The sequence below is a fragment of the Podarcis vaucheri genome (assembly GCF_965113315.1).
Source record: "Podarcis vaucheri genome assembly, chromosome: 9".
NCBI lineage: Eukaryota > Metazoa > Chordata > Lepidosauria > Squamata > Lacertidae > Podarcis > Podarcis vaucheri.
Genome location: NC_138767.1, coordinates 1,151,026 through 1,176,108, shown reverse-complemented (window position 1 = coordinate 1,176,108; position 25,083 = coordinate 1,151,026). Strand labels below are relative to the sequence as shown.

The window sequence follows — 25,083 nt, the reverse complement described above, 5'->3', positions numbered from 1 at the left end:
CCTCCTCCTCCTCCCTTGAAGCCCTGAAGGAAACCTCAGGCACCCACCCCGCCTTGTTACGCTACAAAGTCAGGAATCCAGCCCTGTATAGTTTAATGAGACTCCCCTCTGGGAATACTGCTCACAATGTCCACGAAATGCTAATGTCTGTTGTCCCGTGTTTTCACAAAAACCATCTCCAGGAGGCATCGGCTGAATCTCCTGGCCTCCTCTCTGGGGGCCACATGCTGCTGAAGTGTGGGGCCGATTTTGACACATGTGCACACCAGGATGCGTACACTAGGGCAGCCTCCCTCTCCTCAGCTGGTCTGTGTAGGTCAGCTGAGAAGGGAGACATTATTGCCCCCTCCACACTCACCAAATGAATTATTATTATTATTATTATTATTATGGTCCATCTGATGATCAGCAGTGGGGGCAATTTGCATCCCCATCTGGCACAAGACAGGGTAGAAGTGTTTAAACCCCCCTGTCTATTCCAGCACCATGCCAATTCTAAAGAAACATTGGTGGGGGCTGCCTGGTGCAAGAGCCGAACAATTTGCTGGCGAGAGGCGTGCTCATCGGGCCCCTGGGCATTATCTACCTCTGCATTACACAGACACACACTGTGATGTAAAATGTCACTTTCCCATCTGGGAGTCTCACATTGCCTATGCCACTCGAGGGGGGGGACCCTTTCTGTTTCTTGGGCAAGAGAAACCAGGAAGGAGACATTCTTGTGTGGAGAAAGAGCTCAGGGGCAGAAGAACGACTCGGCTGTACAGAAGCACCTACTGTCATCAGTTCGTGCTCAGTGAGGCATCTTACATAAAGCAGAAAGGCAGCCAAATAGCCAGAAACCGATAGGTTTAGACAGAAAGGATAATCAAGTTATGATTTCATATTTACACGCTTAAATGAGAATAATAAAATGTTTCACAGTCACTGTCTCAATAACCCTTTAAGATGCTGGGAGGGGAGGTAACCGGCAAATTAATGGCTGCACAGAGCTTTGAGGAGGCGACTTACAAATTCAGATTGCGTTCTTCTTCATCACACCGTGCCAGCTGCCTGTCACTACACAGAAAAAGACACCGTTCCAAATGAAAGGATCATTAAATTAAGAGAAAATTTGGAAACACAACACCAATCAATATACCATTATCAGATGCTATGACCAAGTAAAATGTGAAGTAATTACTTTCGTGACTGAGCATGACGGAAGATTAAAGTGCGGTTCTTGTCCGAGTCTTCCAAGGACAACAGAGATCCCTTGTTCCAGATAAGAGCAACTCCTTGGAACTGATTCACTAGGCAACTAGCAGGGTCCTCAAAGGAACGGAGGCAGCCTGGGACTTGCTCCCGAGTTCATCCACTGCTGAGACTACAGGATTAAGACAACCTCTCCAGGATCCTCTTGACTAAAGTGAGGGAAGGATTGATGGAGTGACCAGGGAGGACAGAGACTCACACCGGACATCTTCCTTTGGTTGTGGAGCCGCAGAAAGTGAAGGAAGGCAGGTGAAAAGATGAAAGGGCACTGCAAAAGTGAGAGCATTCGGAACACACCCAGATTTTAACACCTGCCTCTTCCATACAGTCATCTCCAGGACTCTGCTGACATTTGAATCTATTGGCATTTACTTCCTCTCATAAATCGAGCCAGCCAGGAACAAAAACGTAGGCAGGCAGGCAGGCAGGCAGGCACACCCTCCAACACAGCGGAAGGGAAGCCAACGGAAAGCCAACTTCAAAGCTAAACCTTTGCTACGTGATAAGCACAACTTACATACGGGTTTCCGCACTTTTACCTATGCCGAAGGGCCCTCTGGAAGGAACACAGGACCTCTGAGGCAGCCCAAAGACTCTGCGCACAGGTAAGATCCACAGGACAAAGCACCACGCACAGTGTCCCTCTTCCTGCTAGAGATCAAAACACAGAGGGTATTTCAGAGCAAAACCCATCTAAAACATGTCACTGACTAAGTCCATCCGTCTGAAGTTTTCTTTAAAAACACAGGCGCTTGAAAAGTTTTGAAAAATGAACACGCCGCACATGGGCTCTCCAAACCCTCCGCAAGCAACAAAAAGCACAAATGGATACCATTTTAGAGCCTTAAGAAGAGTGCAACTGGACCAGACAAAAGGCCAACAACCTGGTGGCCACAGTGGCCGGCCAAGCGGACATCTTTGGGAAGTCCACCAGTTAAGACACTAAATGCCCTCTCCTGGTGTCCTGGAGGCAGAAGGTGACCATCCTGACCAGCAGCCACTCCTCTATGAATTTCTCTAGACCCTTTTCAGAACTATCCAAGTCAGCCCATCACTGCCTCCTGGGAGAGCAAATTCCACTTTTAAAATTCTCCCCACTCCAGAGGTTGCTGCAAGCAAAGGCACAAGCACAACGGCAGGGGGAAAGAAGCAGATGCACAGCTCTTTTGCCCCACAGCTGTGGGGTAAAAGGGAATGGCAGTGTCTAGATAGCCCATCTCAGATCATCGGTCTCAGGGTATGGGATGGAGCTAAGCAGATCCGGCTCCGATCAGGGCCTAGATGAAAAACTGCCTGGGAGCCCCACATAAGCATTAGAACTGGGGTATAAATGGAATAAACTCTGCAATGTGGGAAAGGAAGGTTAATGTGGAGAAGTCGGGGCGGCACCAGACAGAAAGGAACAGCCCTGCCTGGACACCCATCATGGTCAGGGGGCAAAGTGGCACCTCCTCCCACTGACCCTGAAACAGACTGCAGGGTTCCCTGGTTAGGGTCTTGGCTACTCCATGGGGGCCCTTTGGGTGCTGATGGGCTCCAGCTCCCATCATCCCTGTCAACAAGCCATGCAGACTGGGGATGAAGGTGGTTGGGAGTCCAACAACAAGCCTGATGAGGAACGGTTGAAGGAGTTGGGGGTGTTTAGCCTGGGAGTGAAGACACTGAGCGGTGACAGGAGAGGCATCTTCAAGTATCAGCCAGCGATGTTTCCATGCGGCTTGCTACAAAGTTACGGATGGGGCACGGAAAGGCAACAGAATGACAGAACCATATGGCGGGAAGGGATCCCAAGGGTCATCCAGCCCAACCCACTGCAACACTGGGGTCAGGGCAGGAGCGGTTTGAAGGATGCCTCCGAAACTTAGCAGCCGGGAACCCCAAAGCGAGGGGGGCTCCCAGCTCCCCCTTGGGTCTTCCTGTCCCGGGCACCCAGGCTGGCACCTGCCGTGAGAAGAGGGTGAGGGCCAAAGGGGGGGCTTTGGGCCTGATCCAGCAGGCAGGTTCTTTTCTGGAGAACTGCCTCTGATGCCAGAGGGGACCAGGGGGGGAGAGAGAGAGAGAAGCAGCGGGGGGGGTGCACCTACAGGGCGACCCCAAAAGAAGGAGACCCCCAAAAGCCCCTTCCTCCCCGACCCCTCCTGCTCCAAGTCCCGCCGGGGGGGGAAGGGGGCGGGGTTGACCCTCTGCCCACCCGAAGCCCCCCTCGGGAATGATGATGGGGAGGCAGGGGGGGACAAGGGGGGCCCCTCGGAATCTCCCGCGGGGGGAGGGGTCCTGGGGGCGAGGAGGGGTCCAGTGGGGGGGAGGGGGCTGGAGAGGTTGCCATGGCGACCGAGACCTCCCCCCTGGGTGGGCACCTGAGGGTGGGCCCCAGGCAGGCCGTGTCGGTGCTGTCCACCTCGCGCAGGATCCGCTCGTGCTCGGCCGCCGTCTCGGGGCTCTCCGGCTCCGCCATCCCGTCCGCCCAGCCCGGCCGGACACAGGCAGGCAGCAGGCGGCCCGCCTAGGCCGCGCCCCCCTCCCGGCCGTAGCAATGGCAACGGCGCCGCACGACCCGCCCCGGCAACCGCGCAAGGCCTGCCGGGAAGTGTAGTCCTCAAGGGAGGCGGAGCCGGAGGAGCGAGGCACTGCGCTTCCGCCGGACGTCGCCGGCCGCTCTAGGCCTAGGGCTCTCTGTGGCGAAGCATTAGCGGCGCCTGCTGGCCAGGAGGAGGCGCCTCTCGGCTGCTCAGCTGGAGGCGCCGTGCGGACGCCGCGGGGCAGAAGCGGGTTTTCTGCTCTGGATGGAGAGGCTAGGAGCTGAATGAGTGGCAGGCAGCTCAGGGCAGGAATGCCCTTCATTCCTTTATCCGTGATTTATAAACCACCCTTTATAAATCAATCATGATTTATATTCATGATTTATAAACCACCCTTCAGCCTGTTACGGAAGTTACGGGGTAAAACATCTTTAAAGTTAAATATTACAAATATTATGCCTGAATGTATCCTTCCAACTTGACAGCTCAGGGAGGTCACCTAGCTTTAAAAATAATATAAAATCATCTCCTTTCCCAGTTCCCTCCATTCCAAAGCTATTTTCCCCTTGCAAAGGACTCCCGGAAGTTCCCAGAGGTGACAATTTCTGGGCTCATTGTTAGCCAAAGGAAGCCAAATCTCATCCCCTGACTCGCCTCAGGCTCCAGACATGCAAAGGAACTTCTATTGTACTTTTGGGTGGTGGGCACTTAAGACATATTTCTCTATGCTCATCTTATACCTGAGTCTTGCCCTGCCATGTCTGCTTATGCTAATCTGGTACCAAGGACTTGTCTGGACCTGTTTGCCAAGGTTAAGCCCTCCCCTTCGAACTGTATTCTGGGATGTGGTGGGAAAGTTTCCAAAGTCTTTGTCACCCCATCCTCGGGGTTCAAATTTGCTTTTGAACCTCTTGCGCAATCAACTTTGGTCTACAGCTATTTGCTCCGGTTGGCTGGACTCCTTCCTTTATTCCACAGGGACCCGCGGGCTCTGCCCAACCAGCTGGGGGACTGAGCAGCCTCACACATAGATTTTTCCATAACAAGCCAAAGATGATGATGATGATGATGATGACGATCTGTTTCTATACCCCGCCTTCTTCCCTGACTGCAGATAAAAGCAAGAACCTCCACAAACACAGGGGTGAGACCGAGGAAAATAACCCAATTGATAGAATGAAAATGGTGTACCTAAATCTGTTGAAATCCTACGCTGAATAGAAATGCATAGCTCCAGGTACGTAGCCGTGTTGGTCTGAGGCAGTCAAAATAAAAAAATAAAATAAAATAAACTGTCCAGTAGCACCTTATAGAGCAACTAAGTTTGTTCTGGTATAAGCTTTCAGGTATCTGAAGAAGTGTGCATGCACACGAAAGCTTATACCCAGAACAAACTTAGTTGGTCAATAACAGGCATAGGCAAACGCGGCCCTCCAGATGTTTTGGGACTACAGTTCCCATCATCCCTGACCACTGGTCCTGCTAGCTAGGGATAATGGGAGTTGTAGGCCAAAAACATCTGGAGGGCCGAGTTTGCCTATGCCTGGTCTATAAGGTGCTACCGCACAATTTTTTATTTATCTTTATTTTTTATTGATATATAAACCACTGAGCCTCTTGGGCTTGCTGATCAGAAGGTCGGCGGTTCGAGTCCCCGCGACGGGGTGAGCTCCCATTGCTCAGTCCCAGCTCCTGTCAACCTAGCAGTTTGAAAGCACGCCAGTGCAAGTACATAAATAGATACAGCTGCAGCGGGAAGATACTATAAACACTGTTTCCATGCGCTGCTCTGGTTCGCCAGAAGCGGCTTAGGCATGCTAGTCACATGACCCGAAAAAACTGTCTGCGGAGCAGACAAACGCCAGCTCCCTCAGCCTGTAAAGAGAGATGAGTGCTGCAACCCCGGAGTCGTCTGTGACAGGACATAACTGTCAGGGGTCCTTTACCTTTACCTTTAAGACATGCATAATAAAAGCTGGACATGCACCTGCTTATAGCAGCTGGGATGAACATCAGTGGTTTTTTTTGGGGGGGGACTCTGCAGCCCCATAGGAGAGCTGCACCCCAGCAGAGTGTCTGAGCAGGGCAAGATTCCAGAGGTTCCAGGCATTCTCCCAGGGTTCGCATTCCCTTTGGAAACGAGCCGCAGAAGGGGCTGTGGCGTCTTTAGGATATATAGTTTATTTATACATGTACCACCAACCTGAGCATAGATCAAACACTGTGCGATGGCATCAGGACAATGTTGGATGGTCCACAAAAGCCAGATGGATTCCAGAACTATTGGGGGGGGGGGAGACACCTGCCGGTCTTCTTGGCCCCTCTGCTCCTGGCCGAGTTGGAGCTGCAGGTTGGGAGAACATTGCTGCTGTTGCACCCAGGGCCTGCTTGGGGTCTTCCTTTTGGGGCACCTAGCTGGCCACTGAGAGAAGACGATGCTGGACTTGACAAGCCATTGGCAAGGTAGGTCTTATGTTCTTATGATCCGAAGGTAGGAATAAGCAGGCTTGCTGATGGTACTAAATTACTGAGGGTCATCAAAACAAAAAGAGAACAGGAAGAGCTTAAAAAGGACTTCTCTTGGCCGCTGTGGACGAGATGGGGCCCCTCTGGGCTCATCCAACCGCAGGGCTCTTCTGAAGACAGGGCTTCCCAAACTTGGGTCTCCAGCTGATTTGGACTACAGTTCCCATCATCCCTGACTGCTGGCTGTGCTAGCTAGGGATGATGGGAATTGTAGTCCAAATCAGCTGACTTATTGCCTTAAACATGACAGAGTTGAGAGGCAGACAACCCACCACACACACCAGTTTATTTTTATTTTTTATAAATTTTTTATTGCGTTTCTTTTCATAGGTTCACAGGTTCAGTCACAAAGCAACAGGCAAGAAACAGTTTTCAGAAATAAAGAAAAATAGAAAAAAAGAAAAGATTAAATATGTTTCAGATCATCTTTCAACAAATTACTTTCCATCGGCCCTCCTCACATCCTCCCAACGTTGCATTCTTTAATCTAACAATATCAGCAATTTATTACCTTATTTCACCGCTTATTGTACCTTTGAATTCATTATGTTACCAATTTCAAAAGTTTGTAATTTAATTTTAGTACCTTTATAATAAACATAATATATTTGTTTCGAGTTTATCTCCTTTTTTTGTCATCACTTACTTTATCATTTACCTAATCTAGTTGCAGAAGCATAACTTTTCCTAATCGTGCACAGTCTTAACATTCAAACAACTTATAGTATTTTTGCAAATAGTCCTTAAATTTTTTCCAGTCCTCCTCAATTGTTTCTTCGCTCAGATCTCGAATTCTGCCAGTCATTTCTGCCAACTCCATATAGTCCATCAACTGCGTCTGCCAGTCCTCCAGTGTGGGTAAATCTTGTGTCTTCCAGTACTTTGCAATAAGAATTCTTGCTGCTGTGGTTGCATACATAAACAAAGTTCTGTCTTTCTTTAAAACCTTCCGGTCCACCATGCCCAGAAGGAAGGACTCCGGTTTCTTGGGGAAGGTATATTTAAATACCTTTTTCAATTCGTTATATATCATTTCCCAGAAGGCCTTTACTTTCGGGCAGGTCCACCAGAGGTGAAAGAATGTCCCTTCTGCCTCCTTACATTTCCAGCATTTGTTATCAGACAGGTGGTATATTTTAGCCAACTTGACTGGGGTCATGTACCACCGGTATACCATTTTCATAATGTTTTCTTTCAAGGCACTACATGCCGTAAATTTCATACCGGTGTTCCATAACCTTTCCCAGTCCTCAGACATAATGTTATGTCCTACATCCTGTGCCCATTTTATCATAGCAGATTTAACTGTCTCATCCTGTGTATTCCATTTAAGCAGCAAGTTATACATTCTCGAAAGTACCTTAGTTTTTGGTTCTAGCAACTCCGTCTCCAGTTTCGATTTCTCCACCTGGAAACCAACTTTTTTATCCATTTTAAAGACCTCTTGAATTTGAGCATAATGTAGCCAATCTCGCACCTTACTTTTTAGTTTGTCCTGGCTCTGTAGTTTCCAGTTATCTCCAGATCTTTCAATTAATTCCCAATATTTTGGCCAGTAGGCCTCCATATTGGGCCTTTTTTTGAGAACCTTGGCCTCCACCGGTGATAGCCACCTCGGGGTCTTATTTTCTAGTAAATCCTTATACTTCATCCAGACGGCAAAAATTGATTTTCTGACAATATGGTTTTTAAACAATTTATGAACTTTCGCCTTGTCATACCACAAATATGCATGCCAACCAAAAGCGTTATCAAACCCTTCCAGATCTAGGACATCAGTGTTCTCCAACAAGAACCAATCCTTCAACCAGCAGAAGGCTGCAGCTTCATAATATAGCCTTAAGTCCGGCAGGGCAAACCCCCCTCTTTCTTTTGAGTCAGTTAGTATTTTAAATTTTATTCGGGGCTTTTTGCCCTGCCAGACAAACCTAGATATATCCTTCTGCCATTTTCCAAAGCATTCCACTCTGTCCACGACCTGTAGGGTTTGAAACAGAAATAACATCTTCGGCAAAACACACATCTTTATAGCTGCAATTCGACCTGACAAGGTAAGTTTCAATCTTGACCAAATTTCCAAGTCCTTTTTGATTTCCAACCAACATTTTTCATAATTGTCTTTAAATAGATTCAGGTTTTTGGTGGACAAAAGTACCCCCAGGTACTTCACTTTTTTAACCACACTTAATTCTGTTTCTTTCTGGTACCCCTCTGTCTCTGTAGGTGTTAAATTTTTAGTCAAAACCTTGGTTTTTTGTTTGTTTAGCTTGAATCCCGCCACCCGACCAAACTCCGAGATCAGTTCAAGAACTCTTTTTGTGCTAGATTCTGGCTCCTGTAATGTTAAAACTAGGTCATCTGCAAAAGCTTTCAGTTTGTACTGTTTCGCTCCGACCACTATACCCTGCACCAACCGGTCCTCCCTAATCATATTCAGCAACACCTCCAGGACAGAAATGAATAACAGAGGAGATAGAGGGCACCCCTGTCGTGTCCCTTTTTCAATTTTGAGTTCCTCCGACACCACATTGTTCACTATCAGTTTAACTTTTTGTTCTGAATAGATTGCCTCTATTCCATTTTCAAACCCTCGCCCCACACCCATCCCTTCCAAGTTTTTCTTCATAAACATCCAAGAAATGTTGTCAAATGCTTTCTCCGCATCAATAAAGATTAGCACCGCCCTTGTGTTCCTAATCCGCAAAAGTTCCAATATATCGATAATGTTCCTGGTGTTATCAGACATGTGTCTACCAGGGAGAAAGCCTGCTTGGTCCTTGTGAATTACTTCATTTAGTACTTTTTTAAGTCTACTTGCTAAAATGTCTGCAAATATTTTGTAATCCACATTCAGGAGTGAGATGGGACGGTAATTCTTAAGCTGAGTCTTTTCCGATTCTGACTTGGGTATCAATGTGATGAATGCTTCTTTCCACGTTTCCGGTGCTCTCTTCCCCTCCATAATCTGATTGCAAACCTCCAACAACGGTTGTATCAAAAAATCCTTCAAAGTCTTATAATATTTGGAGGTGAGTCCGTCCGGGCCTGGAGATTTGCCAAGTTGCATGTTCTAAATGGCACCTTCAATTTCCTGTTGAGTTATTTTACAATTAAGAGTTGATCTTTTATCTTGACTTATTTTAGATAATCCATTTGTCTTTAAAAATTGGTCTATTTCCAGTTCTTTCTGAGGCCCCTGTGCGTAAAGATCTTTAAAATATCTGTGGAAGCACTTCCTTATTTCTTCTGGTTTCTGAACTGTTCTTCCTTGAGTCTCTAAGTTTGTGACCGTGTTTAACTTTTGCCTTTTTTTCAGCTGCCAGGCTAGCAGCTTTCCACATTTGTTTGCTGATTCAAACGATCTCTGCTTCATTTGTTTAATTTTCCATTCTATCTCTTGATTGATCAATTTCGAATATTGTGCTTGATGGAATTTAATTTCTCTCAGCACCTCCTTTGACTTTGGTTTAGTTCTCAACTTTTTCTCTCCTTCGCTTATTTTCTCTAGAATCTTCTCCTTTTTTCCATTCCAGAATTTTCTCTTTATTGTGTTCTGTTGTATCAGAAACCCTCTCATAACTGCTTTACTTGCGTCCCAGATTGTTCTTTTTTCCACCATAGTGTTCAAATTTATTTCAAAGTAGTCCTTTAGTGTTTTTTGGGCCTTCTTGACAATCTCTTGGTCTCTTAACAAGGTGTCATTCATTCTCCATCTGAAGGATCCGGTTGGGGTAAGTCTCAATTCCATTTTCAAAGCATTATGGTCGGAGCAGGTTTTTGGGCAGATTTCCACTTTTCTTGTTTTAGGTACCAGCCCTCTAGATATCCAAATTTGGTCGATTCGTGTCCATGACAGATGGGCCTCAGAAAAAAAGGTTCCTTCTTTGCCCAGGGGGTTCTTTGTCCTCCATATGTCAATCAAGTCCATATTGTCTGTCATTTCAAAAAACGTTTTAGGGAGTCTGCCGTCTGTTGTTAAATTTTGATTTTGAGATTTGTCCATGTTTGTTGACACCACCCCATTCATATCTCCCATCACAATAATGTTAGAATAGTCCAAATAGTCCAGCATTGTCTCATGCAGCTTCTTGTAAAATTCTGATTTCCCGTCATTCGGCGCATAAATTCCTAATATCAAGATTTTCTCACCTTGTGTCTGAATTTCAATTGCTAGAATTCTTCCATAGTCGTCCTTTAATAAGAATTTTGGTGACAGGTTCTCCTTTGCGTATATTACCACACCTCTTTTTTTTACTTTGTCCGATGATATAAATTCTTGACCTAGTCTTTTATTGATTAATACTCTCCTGTGGAGCCCAGTCACGTGTGTTTCTTGAAGACATATTAAGTCCAATTGTTCTTTTTTTAAGATGTGAAATATCCTCCTTCTTTTTTCGGGTGAGTTCGCGCCATTTATATTCCAACTAAGTAGCTGCAGAGACATCCTGTTCTATTTATGTTGCTCTTAAAGTGGGGTGTCTTCCTTTTCCTCAGGTCCCGAGGGTATAGGCGCTGGCCCACCTCCTGGCGGTGCTGGTATAGGTGAAGGTGGTGGCCAAGTTGCTCTTTTTTGAAGATCTTCCCCGTGGTCGTGAAGAAACTTTTGATTGTCTTCAGGTGTTCTAATTTTTACCTTCTTTTCTTTGTAAGTAAAAGAAAGTCCTTGTGGGAACTCCCACCTGTAGGGTATTGCGTTGTGTCTCAGCAGTTTTGCCAGTTCTGTATAGGTGGCTCTAAGGTCCAATAGCTGTCTCGGGATATCTCTGTAAATTTCCACCCTTTTATCTTGTATTTCAATTGCTTTTTTAAAATGAAGGCCTAGGATCTTATCTCTCTCTTCCTTTGATCTTAAAATTATCAAACAGTCTCTAGCTCTGTCCTTCCTTACCAATCTTCCCAGTCTAAAGGCCGAGGCAATCTTGAAGTCTGTATCTTCCTTTATGCCCCAGAACTTGGAAAATTCTTGTGTCAAATATCCAATCAGGTCTCCTTGCTCAAGTTCTGGGATGCCTCTCAACTTGATGTTGGTCTCACAGTTTTTCAGTTCCACCATTGACAGGTAAGCTTGTTGTTCACTCACCTGTTTGTGCAGAGGCTTAACTTCTCCTTTTATCTCCTCAACCTCCTTCTGTAGAACTCCCACTTTCTGAATGGCTTCCCCAGCTAATTCACGATTTTCAGCTGTTGCTCCTTGCAGATTCCCTATTGCTTGTGTGTGCTGGGAAACTTGTTCAGTCAATTTTTGAATTGAGGATGTCGCCTTGTCTATTTTCAAAGACTGGTCGTCCACCTTTTGATTTAACTTTGACAATTGCTCCAATATTTGTTTCAAAACTGCATCTGATCCACCTGTTGCCATATCTTCCTCAGTGGACTTCTCGGTTGTTTCAGCTTCCACCTTTTGTGCCACCAGCACAGTTGGAACCGACGATCGGCGTCCTTGGGTCAAAGTTGTTTGTACAAGTTGAGCTGGTTTTTTTTCCTTTTCTTTTTCCTTAGCCTCTTTAGTTTCCTTGGCTTTAGACGCTCTTGTTCTCCCTGCACCACTCATTACACATCTGTCAGTGTTCAAGGTCAGATTGTCTATTGTTCCATGGGAAAGACAGATCCAGTTATAAACAGCCAGTGAAGAGAAAGTCAAAACAAAAATCAGTTCCCAGGTTTTTATAATCCCAAAGCCCTGTAGGGGGAGTGCCACCAAGTTTCAAAGACAAAGAAGGAAGTTTTCCGCCATTAAAGTTCCAATTTCACTCAGTTCAGAAAATCCAAAAGTCCCTTCACAGACCAAAAGTCCCCCAGAGCACTTTTTAACGTTCAACAAAGTTTCATAGAAGGTGCCTGTAACAATATCACATCCAGTCTTTTCTGCTCAAAAGTATCATTTAGTCCCAATAAGTTTCAGTAACTGTATCCGCAGTTTAACAAAGTATCTCCTCCCCGGCAGCCCGACGATCTGGCTCTTTGGAATTTGTAATCCCAGAAAAGATAGGAGGAAAGTCCCAATTTAATACTTAAAGTCCCTTTTATTCAATAACCATCTCTATTTTCCGTCTAGAAAAGAACAACTCCATAAGCGCACGGAAGCTAAAACTTCCCACAGTCTCTTTTTAAGCGCTTTCCGCTTCTCAAATCTTTGCTTTGATCTTGCCAGCAATGCCGGGAGGCGGACTTCCCTTTTTTCGTCTCCCGGTTTCAGTCAAATTCAACAAATTGTTTGCCAATTTTCAGCCCCTTACTCACGGGTATGTTGCTTGCAGCTTGATGTTGGTTTTTAGGAAGAAAGGTCAGCGCTCATCTGCAACAGCCGCGCGGCTTCACATCCGCGGAAAGAGCGATGAACTCACAGCACCGCTCCCCCTCTCTCACTCCGGATCTCCTTACGGGGTCCCTTCTGTGATTTTGGGGTAGCTTCTGGTGCCCGCCGAGTCCCACGGCCACGGGCTCACTCTACCCGTGGTTTCTCTTAATGGGTCGCCGCTATGCCGCAGCGTGCGACCCTTTTCCGCGGAGCCCCTCTTCAGAGAACGAAGAGGACCGCCATTACAGTTTCGCGCCGCCTCCGGAAGTCCCACACACACCAGTTTAGACCAAGCCAAGTGATGATTTTATTAAGGAAGATGGGATGAGAAGAGGGAAGGAATGACTGGGTTACATGGCCGGGAAAACAGAAAGACATTTAGAAAATGGAGCTTCTATCTTGACGGCTAGTAGTATCTTGCCAATCAACTGAGCTCAGTATAGTCTCACCCGTGACAATGAACCTGAACGTCCAGCACTTCTCTGGACATGTGGCTTCTGTCCTGACCGCCTCTCTCTGAGGAAAGGGAGGTCCTTTTCAGTTACTCGTGACTACAGGGCAGAGAGAGAAAGGCATTTATGACTGCCTATTTCCTTGACATACTGTAATCAACTTTATGACTGTGCTTGCTAGTCAAAGAGCTCTTTGACCAGCAAACACAATCAGGCATCCCTCATAAAGCATTAAACAGCCAATCTGCACGGCTAATGTGGTCAGGCAGAAATGAAACATCTTCCTCTGTTAAAGGCCAAATAAGCGTTGCAGATGGCGGAAGCATGGGTGAAATCGGTAGTAACACTGAACCGATGAATGCTGAAAGCAAAACAACATTGAGTGGGGTCAGACACCATCATCGCCCATGCCTCACAGGTCGTTCTCTCAGTACAGTGGGCAAGCTGCCTCTGGGATCTACAGGAGTCAATGCTCTTCTCCACATGCGCCCTCCCATCACAGAGAGAGCCAGTGTGGTGTAGTGGTTAAGAGCGGTGGACTCGTAATCTGGTGAACCGGGTTCGCGTCTCCGCTCCTCCACATGCAGCTGCTGGGTGACCTTGGGCCAGTCACACTTCTCTGAAGTCTCCTAGCCCCACTCACCTCACAGAGTGTTTGTTGTGGGGGAGGAAGGGAAAGGAGACTGCGAGCAAGGTGGGCAAGCTGCCTCTGGGAGGATGTACTCTGGGAGGATGTCAATGCTCTTCTATACATGCGCCCTCCCTGTGCAACGCCCTCCCTTCAGATGTCAAGGAAATAAACAACTATCTGACTTCTAGAAGACTCCCGAAGGCCGCCTTGTATTGGGAAGATATTAATGTTTGATGTTTCAGTATGTTCTGATATATGCCGTGAGTCACCCAGTGTAGCTGGGGAAACCCAGCCAGATGGGCAGGGCATAAATAATAAAAATAATGTGTAAAAAGGCCCAGAGAAGCACAAATGCTCTGCCAACTTGGCCTCCCCACTGAGCTGGCCACGCCTTTATCCTTGTAGCTGAGACCCCCTTCCTTGTTGGGCCCAGGAGAGCCACCACTAGGCAGCCGCAGCAGCAGCCCAATTGTTTTTTTCTACCAAAGCCCCACAGGCTCCATTCCCCTACGAGTGGCCCTGCTCCGTCCGCACTGTCATAGGCAGCCGTGCTTCCGAGTACCCACTCCCGGGGAGAGGGGTGTTGCCCATCTGTGAGAGCAGGCTGGGTCCCCTTTGGCCTCATCCAGCGGGGCTTGGCTTTGTTCATCTCACAGCGCTCTCCACCTTCCATCAGAAAGGCCTCAGGAGGACCACAAATGGGCTTCCGCTTCCAAGGAGGAATCCTACCCAACCACACACTCCTGCTTCTCTGCAAAGGTGGCAGAACACCAGCAGATGCACTGGGCAGTGGTGAAGCTCACGGAATGGCTCAAGCAGACTGACCAGAGACATCTCTAAAGAGCAGGAAATAGAAAGAGGAGAGCCAGTGTGGTGTAGTGGTTAAGAGCGATAGTCACGTAATCTTGGGAACCAGGTTCAATTCCCCGCTCCTCCACCTGCAGCTGCTGGGTGACCTTGGGCCAGTCACACTTCCCTGAAGTCTCTCAGCCCCACTCACCTCACAGAGTGTTTTTTGTGGGGGAGGAAGGGAAAGGAGAATGTGAGCCGCTTTGAGACTCCTTAAAGGGAGTGAAAGGCGGGATATCAAATCCAAACTCTTCTTCTGCACAGAATGAGGGCCTTTCATTGCCACCCTCTGCGCTCCTCCAAGCGGCAGAGCCATTTCTCCAGCTAGACTTTCTTTCCGTTCAGATCACACCCTCCCTCTCCTTGTGTGTGGAGCGCAAACTTTTCCCAGGTGTTCCCCCCATCCTCCCCTCTTCCTGAGCTTGGATCCCTCCTCTCCTTCCACAAGGCCCCTGAGAGAAGACTAGACAAGCCATTGGCAAGGTAGGTCTTATGTTCTTATGATCTGAAGGTAGGACTAAGCAAGCTGGTACTAAATTACTGAGGGTCATCAAAACAAAAAGACAATGGAAAGATCTCAAAAAGGACTTCTCTTGGCCGCTGTGGAGGAGATGGGGCCCCTCTGGGCTCATCCAACCGCAGGGCTCTTCTGAAGACAGGGCTTCCCAAACTTGGGTCTCCAGCTGATTTGGACTACAGTTCCCATCACCCCTAGCTAGCAGGGCCAGCAGTCAGGGATGATGGGAACTGTAGTCCAAAAACAGCTGGAGACCCAAGTTTGGGAAACCCTGACTAAAGTTATTGCCTTAAACATGACAGTCGAGAGGTAATAATAATAATAATAATTTTTTATATATACCACACCCTCCCCAGCCAAGACCGGGCTCAGCTAAACAACCCACCACAATTCCACAGACCAAGCCAAGTGATGATTTTATTAAGGAAGTTGGGATGAGAAGAGGGAAGGAATGACTGGGTTACATGGCCAGGAAAACAGAAAGACATTTAGAAAATGGAGCCTCTATCTTGACGGCTAGTAGTATCTTGCCAATCAACTGAGCTCAGTATAGTCTCACCCGTGACAATGAACCTGAACGTCCAGCACTTCTCTGGACATGTGGCTTCTGTCCTGACCGCCTCTCTCTGAGGAAAGGGAGGTCCTTTTCAGTTACTCGTGACTACAGGGCAGAGAGAAAAAGGCATTTACGACTGCTTATTTCCTTGACATAAAAAACCATCTGACTGTGCTTGCTAGTCAGAGAGCTCTTTCACCAGCAAACAAGTCAGGCATCCCTCGTAAAGCATTAAACTGCCAATCTGCACGGCTAACGTGGTCAGGCAGAAATGGAACATCTTCCTCTGTTAAAGGCCAAATAAGCGTTGCAGATGGCGGAAGCATGCGTGAAATTGGTAGCAATACTGAACCAATGAATGCTGAAAGCAAAACAAAATTGTGTGGGGCCAAACGCCATCGTCGCCCATGCCTCACAGGTCGGTCTCTCAGTGAGGTGGGCAAGCTGCCTTCGGAATGTACAGGAATCAATGCTCTTCTCCACATGCGCCCTCCCATCACAGAGAGAGCCAGTGTGGTGTAGTGGTTAAGCTCACGGAATGGCTCAAGCAGACTGACCAGAGACATCTCTAAAGAACAGGAAATAGAAAGAGCAGCCCTCCGCAGAATGAGCGCCTTTCATTGCCACCCTCTGAGCTCTTCCAAGCGGCAGAACCATTTCTCCAGCTAGACTTTCTTTCCTTCCAGATCCCAGCCCAACTGGTCACCTTGTGGAAGGACTATGTTGGGTTCCTTGATGCTTGGGACACCAAGGGTACAGGGAAACCTTCCACATCCCTCCCTCCCCTTGTGTGTGGAGCGCAAACTCTTCCCAGGTGTTCCTCCCATCCTCCCCTCTTCCTGAGCTTGGAACCCTCCTCTCCTTCCACACGGCCCAGGCTCAGAACTTGGCAGATACTTCCACAATATGCAAGGCCATGGCCGCTGCGTCCAGAGAGAAAGCTGAACACAAGTCCTACAGAGGTGCAGCACAGAGCAGCAAAAGCCTAGGAGGTGCCAGGAGAAGAAGAAGGCTTGGCGCTTTTTATTCAGATATCGTAGAAGTCAACATGAGCCCCTGATTCGAAGGTGTTTGCGAGAAGAAGATCCAACAGCTTCTGGGAGGAGATGTCGCAATCCAGCAGTTCCCCGCGTTCCTTCATGTGCAGGAACATCTTCCGCAGCTCCAGGTTTCCCGATCTGGTGCGAGCCTCTTCCTGCATATCCGTGTCCAGGGGACCTGGAAGAGAAGGCAAGAGGTATTCCTGCTTTGCAGGACATTGGGCAGAACGGGTTCCTTCCAACTCTTCAGTTCTATGGTGTTATGATTCATGGGGAGGGGAGCAAAGGGCCCATCAGCGGACTGCCAGCAAGAGACGATGGAACGGCTGGTGACGCCGGAAGCCAGACCAGCTGGCAGACCCCAGACTCACCTGGCGCATAGCTGAGCACCCTGATGTCTGGCTCTTCTGCCGCTAGGACCCGGAACATCATGTCCCGGGCAGCTTTCCCAGTGCAGTAGAGGGCCCAAGTCTGGAAGGGTTTCAGAGCGCAGAGCGAGGAGACATTGACCACCGTTCGGCACAAGCCAGGCTCAGCAGGGAAGGCCTTCAGGAGGGAGGAGGTGAGGCACAGCGCAGAGGTGACGTTGAAGGCCAGGTAGGTGTTGACTTCGCCGGGGCTGGTGAAGTCCAAGAAGGATTTGGAAACATCGCCAAGAGAAGCTAGAAGAGAAAGAAGACCCCTGTTTGTTTATCCATAAGTGCTTCTTCAGACTAGACCAGCGGTTCCCGAAGTGGGGCTTGGGATTCTGTAGGGGGGCACAAAAAGACAAGGCATGACAGGGTGGGGGCGTTGGAGGTGTAAATGTATATCAGACTCTGAAAAGTTGTCACCACGGGATCAAGTTCATCCGGTTTGTTGAGTTAATTAAACAAAATAGTTTTAAATATGCAATTGTCACTGTTTGAAATTGCATTGAGTTATCCATCCTAGTGCGCCATGCAAAGCGCTATTCTGACTGATGCTTTTTATAGGATAGGGTAAGGAGGAACTGGGGGTGAGTTTGTGGAGCCAGGGGGGCAGTGGCCCAAAAGAGTTTGGAAACCACAGAACCGGAGGATGGGAACAGCCTCGCAGGCAGAAGCTCCCCATATCTGGGATAAGCCAAGAGGCTCAAAAGCAAAGCTTTTCAGATCATGCTGTGAGTGAGGAAAAGGCATAAATTGGGGACAAGAACAGAAAGGGAGGGAGGGAGAGAGAGAGAGCACATTAGGGGCACCACCCCAAACAGGATCACACAGAAACCTCACCCCTTTATACAGTACAGTGGTGCCTCAGGTTAAGAACTTAATTCGTTCTGGAGGTCCGTTCTTAACCTGAAACTGTTCTTAACCTGAAGCATCACTTTAGCTAATGGGGCCTCCTGCTGCTGCCGCGCCGCCGCAGCACGATCATCCTATTTTCATCCTGAAGCAAAGTTCTTAACCCGAGGTACTATTTCTGGGTTAGCGGAGTCTGTAACCTGAAGCATATGTAATCTGAAGCGTATGTAACCCGAGGTACCACTGTACATGCTATGGAGCTGGGAGACCTGTGGCTGGGAGATTAGGGTTCTCAAAGGTGAGGTGGAGGCCAACTGCTCAGGGCAAGACAAGGTCTGAAAGTATTCTGAACATGGAGGAAGACCTGGCTGACAGTGGCGTAGCGTGGGGGGTGCAGGGGGGGCCGGCCACACCGGGCACAACATCTGGGGGTTAGGGTTAGGGGGCGCAAATCCACGGGTTAGGGGGCGCAAATTACTTGCCTTACCCCGGGTGCTGACAACCCACGCTACGCCACTGCTGGCTGAGGAGGACTAACCCTTGCAGGAAGGGGGGCACCACCATTAAGAGACAGTGCAAAAGCAAAAGGATGTTTCGCACACACATACAAACACGCTGCTTATGGGTGAAAGGGGGGGTGTTTTTGTTTCCAAGGGGGCTTTCCTTGCATGTCGGAGCCTACACAGCCAGGTGTGGCATCTCCCAGCACAAAGGGGCCGAGATGATCCGCGGAAGAGGGCGCAGTCTGGCACAAGCAACTAGATGAACTAGGTGCCCAACGATCCCCCGGGGTTGGAAGTTCCCAAGCACCACACTTCCCCGTTTTCCTTCCCAGGAGCTGCAAGTGGATCCGAAGTGGGGGCGCTTGAATCCGCGCGCTTGTCATCTCCGCTACATTCCCACAGCAACAACCCCAAAGTTATGTTTGCTGTGGACCCCAAAACTACAGTGGTACCTCGGGTTACATACGCTTCAGGTTACAGACTCCGCTAACCCAGAAATAGTACCTTGGGTTAAGAACTTTGCTTCAGGATGAGAACAGAAATCGTCCTCCGGCGGCACGGCGGCAGCAGGAGGCCCCATTAGCTAAAGTGGTGCTTCAGGTTAAGAACAGTTTCAGGTTAAGAACGGACCTCCGGAACGAATTAAGTACTTAACCCGAGGTACCACCGTAATTCACAAGGCTCACACATCCCGCTTCAGCAACGGAATATGCGTTCACCGCCTTCTCTTCCGCCCTCGGTGTTCCTCCTGGCGCTTCAGGAAGCAGAAAAGCCCGCTGCCACCGGGAACTTACAATCTCCCTTCCACGCGGAGGAAGAAGAAGATGGATGCAGAAATAAACAAGGGAGGGGGGGAGCAAGGACACCCGTCTAGTGTCCGTAACGGCAGCGCGCGTGGATTTGGGGTCTTTGCCAAGACTGCCCCCGCTTAGCCCTTTCCCCGGGAACTGGCCTTTCTAAGGATGCAGAGCAGCCCCTGCAGGAAGCCGCCGCCAAGCCGGTCCCCTGGAGGAGGAAGGCACTCTGCACGCGCTCAGGAGCGCGTCGGGGCGCGCCCGCTCACCGGCGTTGTTGACGAGCAGCAGCCGCTCCAGCGGCCCGTCCCCGCGGAGCTCCCGGGCGGCGCGCACCACGCGCTGCAGCCCGTCGTCCGTGGCCAGGTCGGCGGGCAGGCCGCGCACGCGGAGCGCCGGGCAGGCGGCGCGCAGCTCGCCCTCCAGCTGCTCCAGCGCGGCCGCCGAGCGCGCCACCAGCAGCAGCGCCGAGCCGGGCGCCAGGCGCGGGGCCAGCAGGCGCGCCAGGCTCCGGCCGAAGCCTCGCGAGGCGCCCGTCACGATGCCCACGGCGCGGCCCAGACCCGCCGCCTCCCCGTCCATGGCCGCTCGGAAGCCGGGCGCGCCACTCGTGCGCTTTTACGCACGGCGCTCCGAGGCGGGACCGGGCGCTGCAGAGACCCCGCCCGGCGAAAGGAGGAGGCGCGCGCCGGGCGCTTTTATGCCCACCGCCTAGAAATGCGAAAAGCTGTGTAGCAAATACATAAGCGCCCCATTGAGCTCTGGCTAGGCAAGAATGTTTTTAATCTCCTTGGCATCCTAAAGTGAAACGAAGGGGGCTGGCGGGCGACGGGTCCTCCCTGCCCTGGTGTAAATCCCCGCCCTGACTTCTCTTTCTTCCTGGCTTTGGCCTCGGATCAGAGCAATCGGGAATGAGATGTGGAAAGTGCGGGATAAGCAAATGATTAATGGGAAGACATAGAATGACACTGCAGACAAATAGGATGACGGTTTAGGGGGAGGTTGTCGCTGTTATTTATATTATTATTACTTGTATCTTTTAGATACAATTGTCTTTTCCTTCACAAATCCTGCCTTAAGGGCACATGTAAGATATGAATAGGGTGTGAGCCTGTGACCTGGCTCAGGAACTAAATATTTATCATTGCAAAAGACTGGCCAGGCTCCCCAGGTAATCCCACCAAGTGACCATTAATTGGTAACCTGTCAGACAGGAGATAACTCACTCAGATTTCTGTTGTAGACCGCCTTTTCTGCGATGTAGGTATGATGTTTCTGGGGGCAGTCTTGGACTCCAGGGCAGGCAATTTAAAGGGTGGGCACACCTTTGTTCTGGGTCCTCCTGCGTGGGAGGCGAGCACCCTGTTGCAACAGTTTAATAAAGATCAGGCTTCTTAGCTGCTTTGCTTCTCAATATTCTCTGGTTGGCCTCTGTTCTTTTCTCTTACCAATAGGGAACCCACTTAAGGACTCTATATGGGCTCTTGGGTACCCCATAAGGGAAGAAGGGCAGATTTTGTTTACAACACTGTAGATACCAATGCGGGAGAGACATGTGTTGTTGCAGCCGGGGCAGGTGAAGGCGCCCGGTTGCGCTGCTGCAGATGCGCCAGGGCGTCTCTGCTCTCTGCACTCCTCCCGGCTGTCATTCCTCCTCTGGGCACTGCTGTGGACGCACAACTTGACTGTCTGTTTGCAGGCACTGCGAGGGATTCCCCCAAGGCAGGCTTGATGTTGCCAGCCGCCATGTCTCGTTTGCAGACATTTTTGTGACGCAGAATGGGCCTGCCAGTGGGCCAGGGGCCTGCAGCCAGCAGGAACTTCTACCCGACTTTTCTGATTCAAAGAGTGACCTGAGCTCAGGTTGACAAACAGAGCAGATAAGACCGAAGCAAACAAAGCTGATGTGTAGAAGGTCAAGGACACATGGGAGGCCTTGGGAGCCAGCCGTGCAACAGTGCTGCCTCCTTGTGGTGACAGTGAGCGCTTCAAGACAGTCGATGTTTTCCGAGTGGGATTCCGTCGCATCCCAGCAAATTCAGGTGGTGCAATTTTAGTTGATTGGGAGCTCTTGCACAACAAACCCATTTCCCCAAAACATCCTGAAATATTTAAAAGCACAATTCAAAGTGTTGGTGCTGACCTTTAAAGCCCTAAACAGCCTTGGCCCAGTAGACCTGAAGGAGCATCTCCACCCCCATCGTTCTGCCCGGACGCTGAGGTCCAGCGCCGAGGGCCTTCTGGCGGTTCCCTCCCTGCGAGAAGTGAGGTTTCCAGGAAGCAGGAGAGGGCCTTCTTGGTAGTGGCACCTGCCCTGTGGAACGCCCTCCCACCAGATGTCAAAGAGAACAACGACTACCAGACTTTTAGAAGACATCTGATGACTTAGAATTGTTCACTGATAGAGTTATTCTAGCCCCGCCAGTTCATCTTATAAATCCATTCCAATATATTTCCAAAATTTACTCCAATTTTTCTGGAATTTCTGTTCATCTTGGTCTCGTATTCTGCCTGTTAATCTATCAAGCTCGGCATAATTTACCATTTTGACCTGCCAGTCACTTATACTATACTTATTCTAAGTTTAAAAATTAAATACGCAATCATGGAATTTATTTGATACTTACCAAAAGGTTGGAGGGGAGTCAAAGGCTCGGTAGAGCCTAAAACATTATGATTTTCTTTTTCTTATGATTTTTTATGTTTATTCTTTGTCTGCATAGAATGGGGAATGGGAATAATAGTCTATGTAATTTTGTTCTTTTCTGTATTTGTTTTCTCTTTATAAAAGTATTGCACTTGGGCAAAAAAAATGAGAGGCACAAATACAAGATGGGGGACACCTGGCTTGAGAGCAGTACATGTGAAAAGGATCTAGGAATCTTGGTTGACCACAAACTTGACATGAGCCAGCAGTGTGACGCGGCAGCTAAAAAAGCCAATGCAATTCTGGGCTGCATCAATAGGAGTATAGCATCTAGATCAAGGGAAGTAATAGTGCCACTGTATTCTGCTCTGGTCAGACCTCACCTGGAGTACTGTGTCCAGTTCTGGGCACCACAGTTCAAGAAGGACACTGACAAACTGGAACGTGTCCAGAGGAGGGCAACCAAAATGGTCAAAGGCCTGGAAACGATGCCTTATGAGGAACGGCTAAGGGAGCTGGGCATGTTTAGCCTGGAGAAGAGGAGGTTAAGGGGTGATATGATAGCCATGTTCAAATATATAAAAGGATGTCACATAGAGGAGGGAGAAAGGTTGTTTTCTGCTGCTCCAGAGAAGCGGACACGGAGCAATGGATCCAAACTACAAGAAAGAAGATTCCACCTAAACATTAGGAAGAACTTCCTGACAGTAAGAGCTGTTTGACAGTGGAATTTGCTGCCAAGGAGTGTGGTGGAGTCTCCTCTTTTGGAGGTCTTTAAGCAGAGGCTTGACAACCATATGTCAGGAGTGCTCTGATGGTGTTTCCTGCTTGGCAGGGGGTTGGACTCGATGGCCCTTGTGGTCTCTTCCAACTCTATGATTCTATGATTCTATGAAATCTGAATAAAAATTTAATAAAAAAGAAGACATCTGATGACAGCCCTGTTTAGGGAAGTTATTACTGTTTGAGGTTCTATTGTGCTTTTCATTCTGTTGGGAGCCGCCCAGAGTGGCTAGGAAAACCCAGCCAGATGGGTGGGGTAAAAATAATAAATCTATTATTATTATTATTATTATTATTATTATTATTATTATTAGGCTTTTAAAATAAGGGAAGGGACAAGAAAATGCACTGGAAAGTGTGGGACAATAACTCTTGCAGCGGCACACCTTTGAATCTCGCCACAAGCAAATCAGGATGAATGCTCATTAAACAGATAGCATGGAAGTGATGAACGAAACCCAACATCTCCTGAAAGGCAGAGAGGAAGCTGTGTAAATGGATCCACAACTGGCGACAGCAATGCTTCTGGATCCCAGTTGCTGGACTCCTGCTTGTGGGTTTCCGCTTGGGGCATCTGGTGGACCATTGTGAGAACAGGATGGCGGTCAAGATGGGCCACTGGCCTCATCCAGCAAGACTCTTCTCAGGATCCAGGACTGAGCTGGGTGGACCAGTCGTCTGATTCAGTATAAGGCAGCTTCCTATGAAAGGCAGAGAGAAGCACACGTTGAAATCTCAAGGATGTGCTTAATTTTAGTGAAACATACCATATGTCAAGGGATGCAGGTGGCACTGTGGGTTAAACCACAGAGCCTAGGACTTGCTGATCAGAAGGTCAGCGGTTCAAATCTTCGCGACGGGGTGAGCTCCCGTTGCTGAGTCCCTGCTCCTGCCAACCTAGCAGTTCGAAAGCACGTCAAAGTGCAAGTAGATAAATAGGTACCGCTCCGGCAGGAAGGTAAATGGCGTTTCCATGCACTGCTCTGGTTCACCAGAAGCAGCTTAGTCATGCTGGCCACATGACCCGGAAGCTGTACGGCGGCTCCCTCGGCCAGTAAAGCGAGATGAGCGCCGCAACCCCAGAGTCTTCCGCGACTGGACCTAATGGTCACGGGTCCCTTTATCTTTACCTTTACCATATGTCATTGTAACATACTGTACTAAAAGAATGAGGCGTGGTGTGGCATGGTATATAAAATGAATTAAGCTGTTGTTGTTGTTTAGTCGTTTAGTTGTGTCCGACTCTTCGTGACCCCATGGACCAGAGCACGCCAGGCACTTCTGTCCTCCACTGCCTCCCGCAGTTTGATCAAACTCATGCTGGTAGCTTCAAGAACACCATCCAACCATCTCATTCTCTGTCGTCCCCTTCTCCTTGTGCCCTCCATCTTTCCCAACATCAGGGTCTTTTCCAGGGAGTCTTCTCTTCTCATGAGGTGGCCAAAGTATTGGAGCCTCAGCTTCACGATCTGTCCTTCCAGTGAGCGCTCAGGGCTGATTTCCTTCAGAATGGAGAGGTTTGATCTTCTTGCAGTCCATGGGACTCTCAAGAGTCTCCTCCAGCACCATAATTCAAAAGCATCCATTCTTCGGCGATCAGCCTTCTTTATGGTCCAGCTCTCACTTCCATACATCACTACTGGGAAAACCATGGCTTTTACTATACGGACCTTTGTTGGCAAGGTGATGTCTCTGCTTTTTAAGATGTTGTCTAGGTTTGCCATCGCCTTTCTCCCAAGGAGCAGGCGTCTTTTAATTTCGTGACTGCTGTCACCATCTGCACTGATCATGGAGCCCAAGAAAGTAAAATCTCTCACTGCCTCCATTTCTTCCCCTTCTATTTGCCAGGAGGTGATGGGCCCAGTGGCCATGATCTTTGTTTTTTTGATGTTGAGCTTCAGACCATATTTTGCGCTCTCCTCTTTCACCCTCATTAAAAGGTCCTTTAATTCCTCTTCACTTTCTGCCATCAAGGTTGTGTCATCTGCATATCTGAGGTTGTTGATATTTCTTCCGGCAATCTTAATTCCGGCTTGGGATTCATCCAGCCCAGCCTTTCGCATGATGAATTCTGCATATAAGTTAAATAAGCAGGGAGACAATATACAGCCCTGCCGTACTCCTTTCCCAATTTGGAACCAATCAGTTGTTCCATATCCAGTTCTAACTGTAGCTTCTTGTCCCACATAGAGATTTCTCAGGAGACAGATGAGGTGATCAGGCACTCCCATTTCTTTAAGAACTTGCCATAGTTTGCTGTGGTCAACACAGTCAAAGGCTTTTGCATAGTCAATGAAGCAGAAGTAGATGTCTTTCTGGAACTCTCTAGCTTTCTCCATTATCCAGCGCATGTTTGCAATTTGGTCTCTGGTTCCTCTGCCTCTTCTAAATCCAGCTTGCACTTCTGGGAGTTCTCGGTCCACATACTGCTTGAGCCTTCCTTGTAGAATTT

General features: G+C 48.7%; 2 protein-coding genes and 1 long non-coding RNA gene across 3 annotated transcripts in view; 1 reads left to right on the top strand and 2 right to left on the bottom strand.

Annotated features, from left to right (window-relative positions):
• The window catches only part of EXOC6B (exocyst complex component 6B), a 223,283-nt gene extending 219,546 nt beyond the window's left edge, over positions 1–3,737 (bottom strand). The window contains exon 1 of the mRNA XM_082236406.1: positions 3,612–3,737. Within this exon, the coding sequence (XP_082092532.1) occupies positions 3,612–3,709 (98 nt within the window). The 5' untranslated portion in view covers positions 3,710–3,737. The remainder of the gene's footprint in view (positions 1–3,611) is intronic.
• Positions 3,738–12,873: 9,136 nt separating this feature from the next.
• LOC309540748 lies at positions 12,874–14,883 on the top strand. Its single transcript, XR_014223447.1, has 3 exons — positions 12,874–13,565; positions 14,471–14,553; positions 14,794–14,883. It is a non-coding gene; the product is annotated as an uncharacterized lncRNA (long non-coding RNA).
• Positions 14,884–15,442: 559 nt separating this feature from the next.
• SPR (sepiapterin reductase) lies at positions 15,443–19,798 on the bottom strand. Its single transcript, XM_082237819.1, has 3 exons — positions 19,471–19,798; positions 17,014–17,304; positions 15,443–16,820 (listed from the first exon to the last, which is right to left on the bottom strand). The coding sequence occupies exons 1-3, from the start codon at positions 19,781–19,783 to the stop codon at positions 16,630–16,632; spliced, it is 795 nt and encodes a 264-aa protein (XP_082093945.1). The 5' UTR covers positions 19,784–19,798; the 3' UTR covers positions 15,443–16,629.
• Between the last annotated feature and the right edge of the window lie 5,285 nt (positions 19,799–25,083).

Coding starts and splice junctions, on each gene's coding strand:
- SPR (XM_082237819.1), bottom strand. CDS start 19,783: ATGGACGGGGAGGCGGCGGGTCTGGGCCGCGCCGTGGGCATCGTGACG. Junction 17,305..19,470: donor GCTGCTCGTCAACAACGCCG/GTGAGCGGGCGC, acceptor TTTCTCTTCTAG/CTTCTCTTGGCGATGTTTCC. Junction 16,821..17,013: donor GGTGCTCAGCTATGCGCCAG/GTGAGTCTGGGG, acceptor CTTCTCTTCCAG/GTCCCCTGGACACGGATATG.